Below are 22,345 nucleotides of genomic sequence, written 5' to 3'. Positions count from 1 at the left end.
AAGATACCAGTTGATACACAGCAGGATAGCCAGAATCAAAAAGTTAAATCATGGCAAGTGTTGGCAGAGATGTGGGAAAAAATTGCAAAACACATGCGCTACTGATGGGAAGGTATATTGGTGCAGTTGCATTTCCCAAACTGTCAGTTCCTCCAATAATTTATCATAGAAGTACCATATGACCCAGAGATTCTACTCCTAGGTTTATTTCCAAGAGAATCAAAAATATATACTTAAAAACTTGTTCATAAATGCTTATAGTGGCATTATTTGTAATAGTCAAAAGATGGAAGCCACCCAAATGCCCATCAGCACACACAATAGAGAATTAATCAGCCACAAGAAGGGTTACTAGTTATGCTAGTTAGCTTTTTGCCATTATAATACATATCTGAGAGAATCAACTTCTAAACAAAAAGGTTTTATTTTGGGTCATAGTTTTGGAGGTTTCAGCACCCCCCTATCATCAGTTGAACCCATTGCTTTTGGCCTTTGGTGTGGCAGCACATCATGATGGAAGCATATGGTGGAGAAAAACCACTCACCTCATGGCTAGAGAGCAAGAGAGGAAGAAGAAGGGTTAGGGTACCACAATCACAATCAAGGTCATTACCCCAGTGACCTAATGACTTCCCACTAGGTGCTGCCTCTTATAGGCTCTTCCCTCTCCCAATACCACCATCACGGGGACCAGCCCTTTAACACATGGACCTTTGGGGGACACTTAAGACCCAAACTCTAACCCCAATACGTGCTATGATATTGATGAACCTTGAAAACCTTATTCTAAGTGGAAGAAGGCAGTCAAAAAAGACTACGTATTATGTGACTCTCTTCATATGAAATCCAGAATGGGAACATCTATGGAGACAGAAAGTTAGCCAGTTGGTTGCGCAGGGTTGTTGAATACAAGGATAGGGCAGTGATAGACAATGGTACAGGCTTTCTTTTGAGGTGATGGTTGCACATATAACTGTGAATATATTGAAAAACACTGAATTATGCATTGCAAATAACTGCATTGTATGGTACATGAGCTATATCTTAATAAAGTTATTAAAACTAGATGTAGTATGTTAGATGGTAGGAAAGTGCTAAAAGGAAAGAGAAATAGGAATGAAAGAAAATATCTGTTAGGGGGAGTGTTGAAATTTTAAGTAAGGCTATCCAGGAAAGGTTGAGAGGCGCAAAGTAGTGAGATACTTAGAAATCTGTTAAAGAACATTCCAAGCATAGTGAGTAATAAGTGGAGAGATCCTAAGGAAGATATAGGAAAAGATGCTGGAATGGAGCCAACAAAGGAGAATGTAAGGGAAAATGAAAATGAAAAGAAGTAACTGGAATGTAGTCATGTTCAGCCTAGTCAGTCTTTTTTAAAAACTTGTACTTTTTTAAATAGTGAGTTGGAAAACTTTTGATGTGTAAGAGACAAACACAAAACTCCAGTGGCATAAAGAAATAGTTTTTTCAAATTATATGGATATTTTTTGTTTTCATTAGTTATACACGACAGGAGAATGGAACACAATGTAGAATCCCACCATTCGTACAGTTATATATGTATGTGGGGTAATAATGTCTGATTCATTCTAAACTTTTATTTCATGAATTAGTGTTTCAGTCAATCTAGGCTAAGCTCAGCTGGTGGCGCAGATGACCTCATACAGGTTCAATGACGAGTCTAAGGGTTGGGTGGGAAGTGACTGACTACACCTAGGCCCACATTTGTAGCAATGAAAAGAATGGCTTTGATCTCTACGTGGATTGACCACAGAATTCTTTTTTTTTTTCTTTCTTTTTTTATATTTAAAACTTTTTAAAATTTATTTTTATTGTAAACAAATGGGATACATGGAGTAACAGCATACCATTTGCATAATCATACATTTACATAGGGTAATGATGTTTGATTCATTATGTTATTTTTTTCCTTCCCCCCCTCGCCCCCCCTTTTCCCTCTACACAGTCCCTCCTTCCTCCATTCTTGCACCCCTCCCACCCCTCATTATGTGTCATCATCCGCTTATCAGCGAGATCATTCGTCCTTTGGTTTTTTGAGATTAGCTTATCTCACTTAGCATGATATTCTCCAATTTCATCCATTTGCCTGCAAATGCCATAATTTTATTATTCTTTATAGCTAAGTAATATTCCATTGTATATATATACCACAGTTTCTTTATCCATTCATCAATTGAAGGGCATCTAGGTTGGTTCCATAGTCTGGATATTGTGAATTGAGCAGCTATGAACATTGATGTGGCTGTATCTCTGTAGTGTGCTGATTTTAAGTCCTTTGGGTATAGGCCGAGGAGTGGGATAGCTGGGTCAAATGGTAGGTCCATTCCAAGTTTTCTAAGGAATCTCCACACTGCTTTCCAGAGTGGCTGCACTAATTTGCATCCCCACCAGCAGTGTATGAGTGTACCATTTTCTCCACATCCTCTCCAACACCTATTGTTGCTTGTGTTCTTGATAATCGCCATTCTAATTGGGGTGAGATGGAATCTTAGTGTAGTTTTGATTTGCATTTCTCTTATTACTAGAGATGTTGAACATTTTTTCATATATCTGTTGATTGCTTGTAGATCTTCTGTGAAGTGTCTGTTCATTTCCTTAGCCCATTTGTTGATTGGATTATTTGTATTCTTGGTGTAGAGTTTTTTAAGTTCTTTATATATTCTGGAAATTAGTGCTGTATCTGAAGAATGAGAGGCAAAGATATTCTCCCACTCTGTAGGCTCTCTCTTCACATTACTGATAGTTTCTTTTGCTGAGAGAAAGCTATTTAGTTTGAATGTATCCCAGTTATTGATTCTTGCTTTTATTTCTTGTGCTATGGGAGTCCTGTTAAGGAAGTCTGATCCTAAGCCAACAAGGTAAAGATTTGGACCTACTTTTTCTTTTATAAGATGCAGGGTCTCTGGTCTGATTTCAAGGTCCTTGATCCATTGTGAGTTGAGTTTTGTGCAGGGTGAGAGATAGGGGTTTAGTTTCATTCTGTTGCATATGGATTTCCAGTTTTCCCAGCACCGTTTGTTGAAGAGGCTATCTTTTCTCCATTGCATATTTTTGGCACCTTTGTCTAGTATTAGAAAATTGTATTTATTTGGGTTTGTGTCCGTGTCCTCTATTCTGTACCATTGATCTACCTGTCTATTTTGGTGCCAATACCATGCTGTTTTTGTTACTATTGCTTTGTAGTATAGTTGAAGTTCTGGTATTGTGATACCCCCTGTTTCATTCTTCCTGCTAAGGATTGCTTTAGCTATTCTGGGTTTCTTATTCTTCCAGATGAATTTCATAATTGCTTGCTCTATTTCTGTGAGGTACATCATTGGGATTTTAATTGGAATTGCATTGAATCTGTATAGCATTTTTGGTAGTATGGCCATTTTGACAATATTAATTCTGCCTATCCAAGAACATGGGAGATCTTCCCATCTTCTAAGGTCTTCCTTAATTTCTTTCTTCAGTGTTTTGTAGTTTTCATTGTAGAGATCTTTTACCTCTTTGGTTCGATTGATACCCAAGTATTTTATTTTTTTTGAGGCTATTGCAAATGGAGTTGTTTTCCTCATTTCCCTTTCAGCTGTTTCATCGCTTGCATATAAAAATGCTGTAGATTTATGCGTGTTGATTTTATAGCCTGCTATTTTGCCGAATTCATTGATGAGGTCTAGAAGTTTTCTGGAGGAGGTTTTTGGATCCTCTAAATATAGAATCATGTCATCCACAAATAGTGACAGCTTAAGTTCCTCTTTTCCTATTCGTATCCCTTTAATTTCTTTAGTCTGCCTAATTGCTCTGGCAAGAGTTTCGAGGACAATGTTGAATAGAAGTGGTGAAAGAGGATATCCCTGTCTTGTTCCCATTTTTAAAGGGAATGGTTTCAGTTTTTCTCCATTAAGAATGATGTTGGCCATAGGCTTAGCATAAATAGCCTTTACAATGTTCAGGTATGTTCCTACTATCGCTATTTTTCTAGTGTTTTGAGAATGAAGGTGTGTTGTTTTTTTTGAATACTTTTTCTGCGTCAATTGAAATAACCATATAATTCTTATCTTTAAGTCTATTGACATGATGGATTATGTTGATTGACTTACGGATGTTAAACCATTCTTGCATTCCAGGAATGAACCCCACTTGATCGTGGTGCACGATTTTCTTAATATGTTTTTGGATACGGTTTGCCAATATTTTGTTAAGGATCTTTGCATCTATATTCATCAAGGATATTGGTCTAAAATTTTCTTTCCTTGATGTGTCTTTTCCTGGATTGGGTATGAGGGTGATATTAGCTTCATAGAATGAGTTCGGTAGGGTACCCTCCTTTTCTATTTCCTGGAATACCTTGAGAAGTATTGGAATGAGTTCTTCTTTGGTCTTGTAGAACTCGGCTGAGAATCCGTCTGGTCCTGGGCTTTTCTTGGATGGTAGGTTTTTAATGGCTTCTTTTATTTCATTGCTTGACATTGATCTGTTTAAATCGTGTATGTCCTCCTGGTTCAGTTTGGGAGGAGCATGTGTCTCTAGAAATTTGTCAATGTCTTCGGTACTTTCTATTTTGTTGGAATACAGATTTTCAAAGTAGCTTCTCATTATGTTCTGTATCTTAGTGGTGTCTGTTGTGATATTTCCTTTTGCATCATGTATTTTAGTAATTTGAGTCTTCTCTCTCCTTCTCTTTGTTAGTGTGGCTAAGGTTTTATCTATTTTGTTTACTTTCTCAAAGAATCAACTTTTTGTTATGTCAATTTTTTGAATGGTTTCTTTTGTTTCAATTTCATTGATTTCAGCTTTGATTTTAATGATTTCCTGTCTTCTACTACTTTTGCTGTTATTCTGTTCTTCTTTTTCTAGGGCTTTGAGCTGTAATGTTAGGTCATTTAATTGTTGACTTTTCATTCTTTTCTGGAATGCGCTCCATGCAATGAATTTTCCTCTTAGTACCGCTTTCATAGTGTCCCAGAGATTTTGATATATTGTATCATCATTCTCATTGACCTCTAAGAATTTTTTAATCTCCTCCCTGATGTTTTTGTTATCCATGTTTCATTCAATAGCATATTATTTAGTCTCCAAGTGTTGGAGTAATTTCCTTTTTTTACTTTGTCATTGATTTCTACTCTCAGTCCATTATGATCTGATAGAGCACAAGACAGTATCTCTATTTTTTTTGCATTTCCTAAGGGCTGCTTTGTGGCATAACATATGGTCTATTTTCGAGAAGGTTCCATGTGCTGCTGAGAAGAAAGTGTATCTGCTCGTTGATGGATGGAATATTCTATATAAAGTCTATTAAGTCTAGGTTATTGATTGTGTTATTGAGTTCTATGGTTTCTTTGGTTAGATTTTGTTTGGAAGATCTATCTAGTGGTGACAGCGGTGCGTTAAAGTCACCCAGAATTATTGTGTTGTGGTCTATGTGATTCCTGAAATTGAGAAAGATTTGTTTGATGGACAGGGATGCACCATTGTTTGGGGCATAAATATTTACTATCATTATGTCGTCCTGATTCATGGTTCCCTTAAGCAGTATGAAATGTCCTTCTTTATCCCTTCTGACTAACTTTGGCTTGAAGTCCACTTTATCTGATATAAGGATGGAAACCCCCGCTTTCTTACTGGGTCCATGTGCATGGTAGGTTTTTTTTCCCATCCTTTCACGTTTAGTCTGTGGATGTCTTTTTCTATGAGATGAGTCTCTTGCAGGCAGCATATTGTTGGGTCTTTCTTTTTAATCCATTCTGCCAGTCTATGTCTTTTGATTGATGAGTTTAGGACATTAACATTCAGGGTTATTATTGAGAAATGATTTGTATTCTCAGTCATTTGGCTTATTTTTGGTTTTTAAGTTGGCTTGGTTTCTCCTTTGAGTGGTTTTCTCTAAGGTACTACCTCCCTTTTCTGACCTACATTGTTGTTTTTCATTTCCTCCTCATGGAATATTTTGTTGAGAACATTCTGTAGTGCAGGCTTTCTATTTGTAAATTCTTTTAACTTTTGTTTATCATGGAAGGATTTTATTTCATCTTCAAATCTGAAGGTTAGTTTTGCTGGGTATAGGATTCTTGGTTGGCAACCATGTTTTTTCAGAGCTTGAAATATGTTGGTCCAGGCCCTTCTAGCTTTTAAAGTCTGGGTTGAGAAGTCAGCTGCTATCCGTATTGGTCTCCCCCTATATATAATCTGATGCTTTTCTCTCATGGCCTTCAAAATCCTATCTTTATTTTGAATGTTAGGCATTTTCATTATAATGTGCCTTGGTGTGGATCTGTTGTGATTTTGTGCATTTGGTGTTCTGTAAGCCTCTTGTATTTGATTTTCCATTTCATTCTTTAGATTTGGGAAATTTTCTGATATTATTTCATTGAATAGGCTGTTCATTCCTTTGGTTTGTATCTCTGTGCCTTCCTCAATCCCAATAATTCTTAAATTTGGTCTTTTCATGATGTCCCATAGTTCTTGGAGATTCTGTTCATGATTTCTCACCATCTTCTCTGTTTGGGCAACTTTATTTTCAAGATTAAATATTTTGTCTTCATTGTCTGAGGTTCTGTCCTCCAAGTGGTCTAGTCTGTTGGTGATGCTTTCCATTGAGTTTTTTATTTGGTTTATTGTCTCCTTCATTTCAAGGATTTCCATTTGGTTTTTTTTTTTTTTTTTGAGAATCTCTATCTCTTTGTTAAAATGATCTTTTGCTTCCTGTAGGTGCTCTTTCAGCTTATTGGTATTATCTTTCGTTGCCTGCATTTGCTCTCTTATCTCATCCTTTGCTTCGCGAATCATCTTAATCATGCATAATCTGAAGTCCTTTTCTGACATTTCTTCTAACATACTGTCATTGGATTCTATTACCATAGAATCTAGATTTGTTTGGATCATTTCCTTCCCTTGTTTTTTCATGTTGCTCATGTATCTTCCCCTCTAGCGCTGCAGATCTGGGATATTGCAGATTTCCCCCTATAGGCTTATAGTGGCCATATAGGTTTCCAAAACCCTTTCTTTAAGGGGAGATCAATATTAGCAGTGCCCAATTCAGACACTATGCAATCCTAGACCAAATAGCCCCTGTGAGGACATTAACAATATTGTGATAATAAAAAGAATGAGTTCAAATATTATCTTCAGTAAAAGAGACAGAATTGCAATAAGGTCTGCAGTTTTAAATGGAGGACAAAGAGGATGCAGATGGATGTAGAATGTGGCTGTTAATGGGATAAGAAAAGAATATACAGAAGTTCCAGATAATAGAAATGGTGAGAGTGTCATCGAAAGAAATTGGATGTTAGCATGCAAAAAAGGGAGAAAGAGACTCTGAGGGAACAGGTAAACAAAAGGAAAAGAGAGCAAGAAAAGTAAAGGAAAAGAGAGCAAGAAAAGTAAAGGAATACAAACTTAAATTTTTTCAATAAAAAGAAAAAAGAAAAGCTACAGTATAACAGTCATATAGTAATGAAACCTCCCAGTCTTCAGTAGCCTGATGCATGAGAGGTACGCGGCAATGAGCTTCCAGCCTCCAGCAGGCGTTTCAGGATGGGATTTCCCCCACCTAAAGATCAGAGCTATGGCTTCCAGGATTACCCAAGATGGCCGCTTTGGCTCCCAAATGTGTTGGCAAATGTGGAGGTACTGCTCAGGGTGTGGCCATCCTCAGCAGGAGGTCCTGGAACGGGATGTAGTTGGTCAGGCAGGGGTCCTGGAGGTCAGGTGTGTTTGGTGTGGTTGTGGGTTCCTGGAGGCTGGGTGCAATCAGTCGGTCTGAGGTCCCGGTGATAGGGTGCAGTCAGTTGGTCTGGGGGTCCTGGTGGCAGGGAGCAGTCAGTCGATGTGAGGGCCCCAGAGGCAGGGAGTAATCAGTCGGGATGAGGGATCCTGGAGACGGGGCTCAGTCAGTCCGGCCAGGGGTCCTACGGGGCCTGGCTGTTGTCTCAAAATGGCAGCAGCCACATGTAATCAAACCTGCAGGTACTGTCACAGTGAACTTCCAGGCAACAGCAGGCAGCTGGTGCTCCACTGGCAGTCAGCGATCAGTTTGCTGACTGTTGTCAGACGATTGGGAGGTGAACCTCGTGGGTTGGGTGATGAATAGGTTTAAGGCAGGTGATGGACAGATGAGAGGCAGGCAAATGGCCAACCACAGAATTCTTGAGGTACCCTTCTCTGACTTGGGCAGATTTTATATCCATACTATAAATGAATACACAAGTTCTGAGAAATCAATTGGCTTTCCTACATCAGCTTCTAGCAAATCAAAAAGCTACTTTTTGAATAAAGATCTCAACTTTGAGTCCTGCACAAAGTGCTTCTCCTAATGTTTATTGCTTTTAAGATATATAGAGGGGAGCTTATTTCTTATGTACAAGAATTTTGTGAAATGAGTATCATGGCCCCATTTTATAGGTTAGGAAATTAAGAGATATATACAGATTCACACAGCACATTAGAAGCAAAATCAAAACTCTAACCCAATGATTAACTACATAATCATTTTTTAAAGACCCTACCACTGCTGCCTAATAAAAGTTACATTTATCTACTCTCCTGAGGATCCTGAGACCCCTCTCCAAAAATGAACTTAAATTAATGTCCATGTGTCCCCTGCATACTTTTTAGTCTTACTCCCTATCCCACCTCAGTGGACTTTATCAGAACTTGCAAAGAAGTATCTTCTTATCTTTGGGGAGACTGGGCTTTTACTAGGGAAATTAATAGATGTCTACATTTCCTGATCTTTGAAGTCTGCAATTACTGTGTCATAAAACAGAAGTGTGGCAATTACAGTTCTCTTTTCTCAAAATAGAAGGATTGAGATTTCCTTCCGTTGTCTGAGTTCTGGGACTTACCTCTGCTTAGAAATTCAGTTGATTCTTTTCTTGGCTGTAGACTCAGTCTCTCCTTGCTCCTCTCCTGTGGCACTTGTTTGTTAAAACCACCAGAGAACTTGTATTTCCACAGGATACCAATATAATTTCCATATCTACTCCATTCCAAACTCAGATTATTTCTGGTAACCTCCTTCAAGCAACTTCTCACAACTAGTGTATTATCTCATTTATGAAAATTTTAAATGACTATGCTAATGAACCAACAATTATAAAACCCAGGAATATAGAAACAGAACTTACTGTTGTAATAAAAGATAAATTTTACAATGATTTATTTTGGGTAATCATATACATAGTACTTATTGTGATATGTTGTTCTTAGATGTGAATGGTAATAATTTCCATTAATTTTATATAGTCATCCCCCTGGTTTAACTCTTATAATTGAAACAACAGATGAATCTCTTTTTCTTTTCATGTCTGGAGATGTGTATGTAGCTGATATTTTCTTATGAATACATAGAGAAGCCAAGACTTTTCTAATTTTTTCTTGCTGTTTTTTGTATGGCCAAATGAATGCCATTTCTCTTTTCATGTGATTTCTGTTTATCCCCGGTATGCCCTTCTTCTCTCCACCTTCCCCTTGCCTTCACCCAATGTTTCCTGCATGGCCCTTCTCTTTTTGTACTCTTTGGCCAGCTGGATGAGTGGTGGATCAATAGGTCAACCGGTGCAAGGTTTCTTTGTGTCAGTAGGCTATACCTGGTTATCAGGTTTCTCAAGAATGGAATGGAAGACTATGCCATGATCTTGGGGGCTCAAGTGACATCATAGAAGCTGAGTTCAACCTTCTTCCACCCATTCAGTCCTCTAAATGATGCTAATACCTGCTTAGTCTGTGGGTCTTCCTTGGTAGTATGTCATAACCACTGAGTATAAAACAAATTGTCGACAGGCTAAACCTTGTGGGTCAGTCAGAAGTGCTTAGTTCTGTAAAAAACAAACCTCATTTCCATACCAGCTGTGTTATCTCCATAAAGCTGACCCTGTCTTCTGGAGATGGCCAGCATTCAGTCCCTCAGAATACAGAACATAGAAGTTCATTATCTCAAACAGACAAGGATTTTACTGGTGGACAGATGGATAAAAGAACCATTAACTAGATGTCCTGTGGGAAGCGAAAAGTGTTGCAGGTTCCAATCTCACAGGAAATGTGGTTTGTGGGAATGGCTCAGACACGGGAGTTTTCCTGGTCGTGTGTATGCTAGTGTATGTATGAAAGGGGAGGGTGCATTAGCCCTGGAGCTCTGCCAATAACCTGTCCAAGACTGACACAGTGATTCGATGTTCTGCATTTCCCAGACCAATCCTGATTGTAACCATTCTCTTTTGTTTTCTATTTGTTCACGTCACAGAGAACTGCAATCATTCCGGATTCTTCTCACAGATCCAGCGGTAGCTGATGTCACATAATGCAGCATCAAAAGTCTTTGTTAGGCCTATGGTGGCACAGTTGAAGTTCTGACTCTGATGGGTGATACTGAAGGAGAAAAGAAGGTGTGATCAAGGCTTGTTATTTCAATTTTGCCTTTTACAGATTTCAGAGTCTCATAGAAGTTTGATGGGCTGACCAGTTAGTTCCACATACACTCCTCCTCTGCACTGGGCCTTCCATTTCAACTCAGACCACCTCTTCTAAGCCTCGCTTCCCCAAATCCAGCTCTACACCCACCTTTTCCTTTCAATTCCTCTTTTCTGTGTGTTCATAGATTCCCAGAGTCTTGGACTAACTCACTGGTGTCTTTGGTCAGAAGCATCTCATTGGCTGTCTCTTTTATCAAAGAAATAATGTTTTAAAGAGCATTTGTGTGTGGAAGGAGGATACTAGGGAATTGAACCCAGGGCCTCAGGCATGCCAGGCAACCATTCCACCACTGAGCCACATTCCCAGCCCCAGAAATAATATTTTAGTATTATATGATTGTTTGCAGCAATATGGAAAAAAGGAGGAAAGAAATTTCTCATCCATTCCAAGACTCCAGCTGGCTTTTGGAGAATCTTGGTGGTGGTGTCTGTTGGCCTTTCTTCCACCAATTTTTCTGTCATTTAGACCTCCCAGTCTAACTGCAAGGAGGCTGGTTTCATAGAAAAGGCAGATGAGTTTTGAGCTCAAGCGATCAAACTGTGGCCGTCCCACCAAGTGGCTATGTGACACTCAACACATTTCTAAGCCTTTCTTATCTTCTGTCTGTTGAGCTTTTTCTATGGCATCTTGGTAAATACTTTAGGAAATAACATATATTAAGTGCTTAGCGTAGAGTCGGATATTTAGAAGATACTGAATGAATATTAATTTTCTCTCCTCTTAGGGAAATCCAGCTGCAGGCTTGTTCACGATCTGACTCAGCATTTTCATATGAGCCCTGAGAATATGATGTTCTCTACCAAAGTTTATCCCCATGGAATGATTCATTGGAGATAGCTCTTGGGAGTTAAAGGATCACAGCTTCAAGGGATAGAGAAGTTGCTTATAACCACCTTTATATAGGTAAAGGATCTACATCTAGGGAAACTTGCAAGCACTTAGCAAGAACATATGCGATCAGAGATCAATGAGCTACAGCAAAAAATATTTCTATGTATGTGGATTTGTTTGGCTTTTACTATGAACAAAATTATTTGCTATATGAATACTCTTCTCTCATTTCTTCTATTTTTATTATGCAAAATACTTGATATTTTCCCATAATGAAAAATTTATAGGAAATGTGTTTCTGGGATTAGATGGGTTGGAGGAAAGGAGAAAACTAGAACAAAGAGTTGAGTATCAGTCTTTGAACTAGTCCAGGATGAATCTCAGGTGTGGTCTTTTGAGGCAAACTAAGATCCCCAGAACAATGCAGGATGGTCACATACTTGCCACTGAACACAGAGTTGTTGATCCAGCGCCATTTTTTCTCCACAGAGTGGTATGTTAAGCCAATAAAGTACTTCTCAACATCTGCTATGTGCTGGAGATACTCCTGGAAGTTAAAAAGTAAATAAACAGTTCAACAGCAAGTTCTTTATTGCTGCTTCCTCAAGGAAATCAGACACATGATTGTGTCTGATTCAGGGAACTAGGAAAGCTGTTAGGGATAGGAGACTGGGTTTTACTGGCACTTGCCATAATCCTAGAGAAGAAGTTTTCAAGCTTTGTAGGCATCAAGATCACCTAGGGAACTTATAAACACGCAGATTGCTGGGCTTCTGGTTCAGAAGGACTGGTGTAGAGGATGCAGAATTTATAGTTCTAGCAAATGACCAGGTGATGTTGATATTACTTCTAGAGTCACATTGAGGGAATGGTGAAGGGTGACCTGTACAGTCAAAAACAGCTAATTTCATACACATTTTTCTAAGTTGGCATGCCCCCTGCATAGGATTGTTTTCATGGCCAGAAATTCTATATTCCAAATGAAGCTGAATCAGATGATCATGAAATATGTTGACTTGAGGGTCGCCAGCAAACCACTTGGGTGATGAACATTTTCTGGGGTTAGTGTGGAGTGTAAGCAGTGGACAATGCCAAGGATGGAACTGGGGCAAGTAAAGGGAAAGAGCCATCAGCTTCTGTCTCATTCCTCTCTTTTCTCATCTTCCTTTCATTCCTCTTTTCTCCCCTCTGCCTTGCTCCTAATTTTCTACCTGAAGGTGTCTTTCCTTCCCACTGGGTACTTAGCCCTGGAGAATCTACAGCATTCTGATCCTCGTCCAAAATCAAAAGGCCCTCTTACAAATTCTTCTCAACCACAGGAGAACTTTTCAGAGGAGGGGTGGAGAGGTAAAGGGGAGAGGAAACAAAAATAGTATTTATAGCACAGTGCCTAACACCCAGTAAATGCTTAGATCTGAAGGGAAAGCAATGATAAACTAAATTATAGTATGGTCTAAAGTCAGAGGGATCTGAGTTCAATTCCATGTTCTGTCATTTAGGTGTATGACCTTGGTCATGTTACTTTTCTGTACCTTAATTTCCTCATTTATAAAATATGGATAATAGTACATCCTCAGGATTATTTGAGGTAAAAGGAGATAATAAAACAAAACAATTTGCATATTGTTATTTTGATTCTCACAATAATAATGCAAACCCTATGATCTGATTCTTTGTTTTTCATATTACTAATGTTAATTCATATCTCCCTTTTTCACTGTGTAAACTGGGATGATATATTAATATGTCGTATCTGAAATATTCTGTAATTTAAATATAACTTTGTATATGCATTAGCTCTTTGGTCATTCCCTGCACTTTAAGTGCCTTGGCCCATCCCTAGGATAGCAGCCTACTCTTGTGTCTTATTAGAAAGAAACAGTCTGAGTTTCTAGCTCAGATGAAGCTGAAGAACTTGCCCCATAGCTACTGGGAAGTCTCCCAACCCTAGGTTCAGAGCTTGAACCTCTCATCCAGCCACCTTTCCATTCCTCACCAATCATCCACCCTCTGCTCCACCGCACCATTCCCCAGCCCTCTCACCAGTTTCTCTGGTGTGTTGACAATCGCCAAAGTGGATCCTTTTGTTACACAGTCATCCCTGCTCTTGTTCCAAGACAGTTCAGAGGTGGACAAGAAGAAACATCTTCTTTGATGAAAATCCCAGTCTTTGGGGCAGACTGAAGAGATGTGGGGGGAGCAGGGGAAAGAGAGAGAGAGAGAAAGAGAGAATGAATGAGATTAGTGGACTGGAGTGTGAACCCAGGAATTGAGTTGTAAATTAATGGGACAGTCATGAATAATGTTTTTTTTTTAAATAATAAATATATTGATACAAAAATGTTCTCAGTCCAGGAAGAAATTCTATCCAGTCTTGTCTCTGTCCCTATGGAGAACTCTAAGGGAATGAATTAGAAGGTCTTTATGGCCCCATTAAACAAAAGTGCTCTATTAAGAAAGGAGGCAATGAGAAAAGTGTGTAAGAATACAGTACATAAAAACCTGGTGGGTGGTGAGGAGGTTCAAACCATGAGCTTTACCTGTTCCATATCTGCTTGTGGGAATTAAGCCATTGTTACTATTCCCAAAAGACCGTGGGACTGAAATGGAGAAGAAAACCCAAAGGTTACTGTGTGGTGAATATGACACACAATCATCAGAGTATGAGCTGTTGAGTCCCTATGACTCTTTGTCTATGAACTTTGGAGATGACAAGGGGTTCTTGGTCACTCTGAGGATGTTTCAGATACCTTTTCTCTTTGAACCTTCTATCTAACTAGAACCACTATTTGTTATGCTCAATACCCAGGTCCTATTTCATGCCTGGCTTCCCTTTGTTGGGTGTAGCACTAGGTGTGAAATGCTGGGGGCAGAGGGAGAACAGGAAGTTGAAGAGTAGTGGAGGAATTTAGTATTCCAGGGAAACTCTCACTCTTCGCTTATTTATTGCTTTGACAATGTCATCCCTCAAAAGCTGTTTGGAGCACTTCTACTTCTGACTGCACATGGTGTCTGAAACTCTCTACCAAAATTCTTAATCCTGGGCAACTCTTGGATGCTTCTCTCAACACATCCTCAGCTTTAAGGATAGTGACTCATAGAAACAAGTTTAGGGACCAAGGGGGTGTTAGTAGACAAGAAAGAAGCAGGGAGACATTCCAAAGATTTCCTATAAGCAGAGAAGGGTCCATTATTAGTACGTATTAAATACAACTATGGGAATTGATGGGCTTCCCAGAGGTCTCAGTTTTTCCCTGGGAATACTGGCTGTCTTAGCAAGTAACTACAACGGATTGGAGGCTGGTCAAACCTATTCTCAATGATCCATTATGGATAAAGACTACTTTAGTTTACCCAGATAGCAAATTGTTTACTTAAGATTATATTCATAAAGCAGACATCAGTAGTCACTTTTTATTAGTTCCCTGTTCTATAGACTCTTTGTAATATCTAGTAGTCTGGATTTCATCAGAAACTACTTTGGGATTATAACTGAAGGAACCCAATACATTCTTCTTGAGTATTTTCTTCATTGGGTGCCTCAGGTTATACAAAGACAAATGAGAAATGATCTTTCTCCTAAAGATGTCAGTGGTAACAGGTATCTTAAGAGGAAGCAGAGGGAAGCTTTGGGAACGGCTTCAAGAGGAGGTGGCTTTAATGGGAAGAACTTTGTCTTACTTACTTATCCCGTGTTACTTCTGGCATTGTGTCTTTGCTTGTAGATGATGACCTGTTAGTATCTCCTGTATTTATTATTCTACTATTTTTGGTCTAGCATAATATTTGGCACAAAAAGTTACTTAATATGAAAATTTTGAGGGGCACATGGTTTTTTAATAAACATTTCTCATAGATGTGCACCATTTCAGAGTCGATGAAGCACATTCACATTATATTACAGTGATTCCATGCTCAGGAAGAAAACTGAGAATCATAATTTCTGTCAAGGACTGGGGATACAGCTTAGCAGTACAGTAGGTGCTTTGCATGCATGAAGCCCTAGGTTCAATCCTTAGCACCACAAGAAATTTTTTTTTTTTTTTTTACTGAGTCTGGTTTTGTTTATTTCATCTATAAAAGGAAGAGTATTAGTTAAAAGGCCTTTGTGGACCACTTGTGCAACAGAATTTCTGGGAAAGGAGACCTTGAGGAAATCTCTAAGAATTCAGCACACAGAGGCTGGATGGTAGAGTTTACTACTGTGCACATTACCTGTTCCGTAGCTGCTCGTGGAGTTGAAGCCATCATTACTTGTGCTAAGAATCTGTGGGACTGCAAAGAAAATCAGCTATTGGCTCAGACCAAATGTGGATACACAATGAATGCAACAAACAAGCCCAAGGGCAGGCTAGGACACCATGACCATTAATGGGGAGTACCAAACTGACTCAGGTCAATGGAGATGTGCATGTGCTTTTGAAATGTCTTCACTGACTCGTACTCATATTTCTGTTCTTCTCTCTTAAGTGATAGGAATTACACCTTCAGATTGGGTCAGGAGGAAAACACCTCTTACCCAACTGCAAGGACCTACTCACATTTCCTTCCTCATTTGTTTTCCCCACTGGTGACAGGGACTGGAGAAGATTCTACTTGTTGAATTGCAGTAAAACATTGTGATATGAGGGATTTTTTTTACTAATTAATTCATTTGGATATCTATATATGTATATGTATACAGAGAGAAATTTCTACCCCAGTTAACATAGCCTTACCATTGCATTGAACTGAAACTGTATTTTCAGATTTTAGCAACAATAACAAGCCCTGCTAAGTACTTCAGCTCAGATTACCCAGGTAATACTCTAGTAATGAAAGTTTTATGTAGGTCACTTCTTTATCTCCAAGGCAGACCCAGGAACCTTACCCGTTGTGTGAGCTGGAGAGTAAGAGGGGAATTTCCATTTGTTTTCAGGCTGGGTTAGTTGCCCTCAGGTGGAAACGTTTGGGCATTTAACTTTTACACTCAACCCTGCACTCTAAAAGAAGAGTCAAAGAGCAAAACAATAGGAAGGTCGTGGGTAAGAGCTTGCTCAAATACTCACAATACAGCAGAAATAAGGTCATTCCGACAGATTTAAGCACCACTACAATAAGCGCAGAGATTATCATGTGCCAGTTCATGATGAAGGGGTTTCAGGAGCCTGTGGAAATCAGAGAACACCATCAGAATCTGGGGACAGGCTGTTGTTCTGAAGGGCTGAGCCCAGCTGAGGGAGGCGTGGAAGATAGGCATGGCATAGACAGTAGAAGGAGACCTGGATATACTCAGAACACAGATTGTGCCTTGTGCTGGTTGGGGGCCTTTGACTTTGGTATACTGCCTCTCCTTCACTCATCTCTTAGCTTTGGGCTTTAGCCTTGTCCCTATTTGTGCCTCCTCAACTGTGTCTAATAAGTAAATCTCCTGTATTTCAAGAATTCTTGGTCTTGAAATGATCCTTGCTTCCAAGGATCTTATTTTGTAGCCTTGGCCAAACTGATTTCAGTTGTAGAAACCTCAGTCTTCAATATGTCAGGGATAGATTACAGAACAGGCTTCTCTGAGGTTTTGGCATAGGGGAAGAGCCAACAGTCTACACAGAGGGGACAGAAAAACTTACCTGCTCTCTCCCTGGAAGGCTGGCCTGACTTCCAGGTAAGGATCTTCCTGGTAGCGTAATTCTTGCTGCAGTGGGAAGGAACCCTGTCTTTTAAGAATACATTCCTTCTGCTCAGGCAACGTCCTTCTTTACGGTCTCTCTCTTCCTGGCAGCATCCCTGAGCAAACTCTTCTTCCTGTTCAGTGTTCTTGGTAAAGGGAGCAGGCGGGGCAAAGAGGGGAAGGTAGCTTCTAGTTAGGCAAGAGGAAGATTTCTGCCAGGGGAGTGGTCATACAGAGGGATATTTCTAGGAGAATTTGGAAAGCAAATAAATCGCCTTTCCTCTAAGTCTGAATTCTTTTTCAGTACAGTGTGAAGAAAATACAGCAAATAGGGAATCTGGGTAAAGTATATTTAGAAATTACTTGTACTTGCCTTGCAACATTTCTGAAAGTCTAAAATTATGTCAAAATTAAAATGTTAAGAAAAGAAACTTAGTGGAAGTCACTGATACTAAGCAGGTCCCATGTAGCCCTTTCACCCTGTTCATTGTCTGCTCTGTGAGGTGCCCTTTATCATGGGCTCCTCTTCTTTGGTCTTTGCTGCTCACCTTTCAGGATGTGGTGACTTTTTAGCATTTCTGAGCAGAGATCTCTGCTGGATACAGAGAGTGGGGAAAAAAGAACAATACTCAAGTCTCATTTATCAAGAAGTTGTCCATATTAAATTTGAGGTTTGCCTCTACTATATGTCATGTACCACTAATTAGAACAAATAAAAAATTAATAAAAAAGCTACATTATGGTATATTTTATTATATATATGTGTATATATATGTGTATATATATATATATATTCACACACACACACTCAATGGACTATTACTCAGCTTTAAAGAAGAATGAAATTCTGGCATTTGCTGGTAAATGGATGGAGTTAGAGAATATCATGCTTAGTGAAATAAGCCAAACCCAAAAAACCAAAGGCCAAATATTTTCTCTGATATGCGGATGCTAATTCACAATAAGCAGGGAATAAGGAAGAATAGAGTTACTTTATATTAGGTAGAGGGAAGTGAAGGAAGGGGAGGGGATATGGGGAAGGAAATGATAGTGGAGTGAAACAGACATTATTACCTTATGTATATATATGACTGCATGACCAATGTGATCCTTCAATACATACAATCAGAAAAATGAGAGATTATATTCCACTTATGTATGATCTATCAACATGTATAAATGCATTCTACTGTCATGTACAGCTAATTAGAACAAAAATTCAAATTAGAAAGCTATATTTTCTCATTGCAAAAATAGCTAGAAAATATTGACAAAAAATTGAGAAAATAAAAATATCCGTAAATTTCCGTATTTTTTAATTGCTCTAAATAGTTATACATGGCAATAGAATGCATTTTGACACATCATACATAAATGGACTATAACTTCTCACTCTACTGGTTGTAGATGGTGTAGAGTTACACTGGTCATATAATCATATATGCACATAGAGTAATAATGTCAGATTTATTCTACTATCTTTCCTACCCTCATACCTCCTCTCCCCTCCCTTCACTGCCCTCTGTCTAATCCAAAGTACCTCCATTCTTCCCTAGCTGCCCCACTTTATTGTGAATGAACATCTGCATATCAGAGAAAACCGTTGACTTTTGGTTCTTTGGAATTGACTTATTTCACTTAGCATGATATTCTCTGGCTCTATCCATTTACTGACAAATGCCATAATTCATTCTTCTTTAAGCCTGAATAATATTTCATTGTGTATATATACCACATTTTCTTTACTCATTCATCTGTTGAAGGGCACCTGGTTGGTTCCATAGTTTAGTTATTGTGAATTGACATGCTATAAACATTGATGTGGCTGCATCACTGTAGTATGCCTATTTTAAGTCCTTTGGGTATAAACTAAGGAGTGGGATAACTGGGTCAAATGGTGGTTCCATTCTAGGTTTTCTGAGGAATCTCCGTACTGCTTTCCATAGTGGTTGGACCAATTTGCAGTCCCACCAGCAATGTATGAAGCAATGTATGAAGCTTTGTCCCCACATCCTTACAACATTTCTTGTTACTTGTATTCTTGATAATTACCATTCTGACTAGATTGAGATAGAATCTCAGTGTAGTTTTGATTTGCATTTTTCTAATTGCTAGAGATGTTGAACATTTTTTTCATATATTTGTTAATCAATTGTATTTCTTCTTCTGTGAAGTGCCTTTCAGTTCCTTAGCCCATTTATTGATTGGGTTATTTGGTTTTTAGGTGTTAAGTTTTTTGAGTTCTTTATATATCTGAGAGATTAATGCTCTAAGATGCATGTGGTGAAGATTTTCTCCCATTCTCTAGGCTCTCTCTTCATGTTATTGATTGTTTACTTTGCTGTTAGGAACCTTTTTAGTTTGATGCCTTCCCATTTATTGAGTCTTCATTTTACTTCTTGTGCTTTAGGAGTCTTGTTAAGGAAGTCAGTTCCTATGCTGAAATGGTGGAGATTTGGCCCTGCTTTATCTTCTATTAGGCACAGGGTCTCTGATCCACTTCGAGTTGAGTTTTGTTCAGGGTGAGAGATAGGGTCCATATTTAACTATAGTCACTGTTTACCCATCTGGGTGTATTCTTTCAAGATGACTAGGTAGCTAAAAAGTAGTTAAGGAGATAGATAGAGATTTGTTCATTTAGGAAAATGGAACCATTTTATACATATTGTTTTGCATTCAATACACTATAGATTAAACTAAAACTGTTATAGATATCTTTCCATATCAAACTACAGATTGTGATATCATTTAATACATGCTTAGTCTTCAGTTATAAAAGCATATGACTCATTTAACAATTAGAAAACTGTGAATCTCTATTAAAGTGTAGCAGGTAAGAACAAAAGTTTTGAAATTAGCCCTGTGTTTGATTCTTGAATCTGGCATTCACTAGCTGACTGTCCTTGATGGAGTTGCTTAATCTCTAAGTTTCATCTATCAATAGGAGTGATTTTAGGAAGCGACACATAGGATTGTTGTGAGGAATGACAAAGACAATGCTTATAATTTTAGTAGCATGATATCTGGCATCTTTAATATAAATTATTGTTACACTATCTATTTTCTGCTACAGCTAATGTACAGCAAAGATCTATGCACGTGCATCTTTTTACATATTCCTAATAATCTGCCAAAGTTAATTTTCAGAAACATAAATGCTGGATCCAAGAACAGGTCAATTTTGAGGGGTTTGAAACATTAAAGTTGCATTTTATTTTATTTGGATAAGCCTTTGAGCTTTTTTCAGAAAGAGCTAAATGAACTTGACATCTCTGGTCATAGAAATAATAGCTTGTAGAAAATAGCTAATGAGAAAATTTGAAGATTTTACTGAGATACTAATTCAGAGAAAAAAGAAAAAGAATTCAATTTGAGGAGAAAGAGAGATATTGATGTTAGACCTAATGCACCCTCACATTGCAAAAGAGAAAACATGAAAACATAATAAATATAAGAGCAGCAATAATCGAAGAAATCATGGGAGAAAATGTAAGTGAAAATTAGGCAAAGTCAATGAAAAGGGATCTAAACTTGGGTGATTTCTTTGGAAGAAGAAAATAATTAAAAGCAAAAAATATTCTTGAGACCTCTGAGGAGAAACATGTATGAAGGAAATCAAAAATTAGTTTTCAGATTTTTGTTAAAAACTTCTAAATTCTGTAAGATCAAAGGTCACTATCTAGGGCTGGGATTGTGGCTCAGTGGCAGAGCACTTGCCTAGCATATGTGAGGCACTGGGTTTGATTATCAGCACTGCATACAAATAAATAAATAAAGGTTCATCAACAACTAATAAAAATAAATACTTTTTTAAAAAGATCACTATCTAGAGTTTTGATGAAGAAACACTGTGACTCAGGAACTGGTAATAAAAGTAAGGTACAATATAGAGTTTGATTTAAAATTGCTATGTGCCTGTTAAAAGTATGACTTCATAGCCCAACTTCCACTTCATCTATATCAGATGTACTCAGAGCCTATCTGTGGTCTCTGGACTCCAGGCCTGACTGGTAGGAAGTCTGGTAGGAGGAAAGGTCTGTACTTTTTAGTTTGGGAATTCTGTTCCCTAAGGCGCAGTCTGCAGGGCTTGTGCTTGGCCTGTGTTTCCTCAATTAAAAAATGTTACCAGGATACTCCATCATTATATCCTGGACAATCCTGGACAACCCACATTGCACCTTTAAAGAGTCTATCTCACGGTGCTCTGTTTCAGCTCTTCATCTCTTAGAAGCAGGTGCTCAGAGAAAAAAAACACTTTCTCAGACACCTCATTAGGGAGCGACTTCGAATGGACAGCAGGGTCTTAAGCTTACCGTCTGCAGATCGCCTTCAGCGTGCAACCATATTTAGTCTGATCAGCTTAGTGTTTTAAAAAATTTGGATCAACATTTTGAAATTGGAGGGGTTTCAACAGATATCCAGATATCTGGAAGATCTGACAACTGAGGACACATTCCCATAGGCCAGCAGGCAGCAGGAGCAGAAGTCTGGCTCCTTCAGTGTGTTTCCAGTCTCACATCTCTATGAACAGAATCCATTTGCCAGCTGCTTTCTGTCATGCTCAAGAGCTGTTTTCTCTTAGAGTAGAGCAGGAGTTGCTTAATGTCATTTCTCTATTGAAAGAGGGAAAATAGAAGAATGAAGAGGCCACATGCTTTCCGAGCAATGAGAAAGAGCATTTTTGTGGGTGTGTGAAAAGTAGGCAACATATATTTATTGGAAAATGCAAAATGTGTATTTTCTAAAAAAAATGCAATGAAAATTACTATTAAAAAATTAAAGAGCAACTGCTATATAGAAAAGATACATAATGAAGACTCCATTAGCTAAAAGAAAGAACTAGAATTCCCACTGCAGTTATACAAATGATGTAACTGTGAAAAAGTGACTATACACATTTATGAGATAAGTTTCTCCAAGACTGTCTATGGCACAAAGGAGAAATTATGACTTCGGCAGAATCAAGTATTTGTAAACCTATTCTAGCTACAAATATTTTTTCTGAGAATATTAAACGTGGCTAAAAACTTAGTATACCAACATTAAATATGAAGATATAAGTAACAATTCCAAGTAACTAGCTGTATTTTCTGTGGCATTGATGACAAATTTTATGCAATGAATTTATTAAAATGGTACTCATGATATAGAAAACATCAAGAGATGACTTATTTTTGTGTGCTAAGAAAAGCCTGATATTTTAATGTGGAAAGGTCAAATTAGTAAGCATGACTAGAGAGAAGTTCTGTGATGGTACATCTTAAAGCCAGACTTACTAGTGAACTTAAAACCACTGTGGTAACTTTCACAATGACAGAATTGAAGTCTGTTCGTTGCGTCATTCATCCAGAAACACATTGTGTGAGTATATTTATAGATGTGGTAATGCTG

General features: G+C 38.3%; 1 protein-coding gene across 3 annotated transcripts; it reads right to left on the bottom strand.

Annotated features, from left to right (window-relative positions):
- Nucleotides 1–8,183: 8,183 nt before the first annotated feature.
- CLEC5A (C-type lectin domain containing 5A) lies at nucleotides 8,184–17,090 on the bottom strand. 3 transcript variants are annotated; one of them, XM_079150688.1, is made up of 7 exons: nucleotides 16,914–17,087; nucleotides 16,356–16,454; nucleotides 15,523–15,582; nucleotides 13,848–13,907; nucleotides 13,351–13,487; nucleotides 11,748–11,854; nucleotides 8,185–10,371 (listed from the first exon to the last, which is right to left on the bottom strand). In XM_079150688.1, the coding sequence occupies exons 2-7, from the start codon at nucleotides 16,432–16,434 to the stop codon at nucleotides 10,257–10,259; spliced, it is 558 nt and encodes a 185-aa protein (XP_079006814.1). In that variant the 5' UTR covers nucleotides 16,435–16,454; nucleotides 16,914–17,087; the 3' UTR covers nucleotides 8,185–10,256. The 3 variants fall into 3 exon arrangements, with proteins under 3 accessions (XP_079006815.1, XP_079006816.1, XP_079006814.1); XM_079150689.1 differs by lacking the exon at nucleotides 13,848–13,907 and having other exon boundaries at nucleotides 8,184–10,371; nucleotides 16,914–17,090; XM_079150690.1 differs by lacking the exon at nucleotides 15,523–15,582 and having other exon boundaries at nucleotides 8,184–10,371; nucleotides 16,914–17,090.
- Nucleotides 17,091–22,345: the final 5,255 nt, after the last annotated feature.

The sequence above is a fragment of the Sciurus vulgaris genome (assembly GCF_902686455.1).
Source record: "Sciurus vulgaris genome assembly, chromosome: 8".
Lineage (NCBI taxonomy): Eukaryota > Metazoa > Chordata > Mammalia > Rodentia > Sciuridae > Sciurus > Sciurus vulgaris.
Note: the sequence above shows the minus strand (reverse complement) of the source record. Positions and strands in the feature narration are given on the sequence as shown.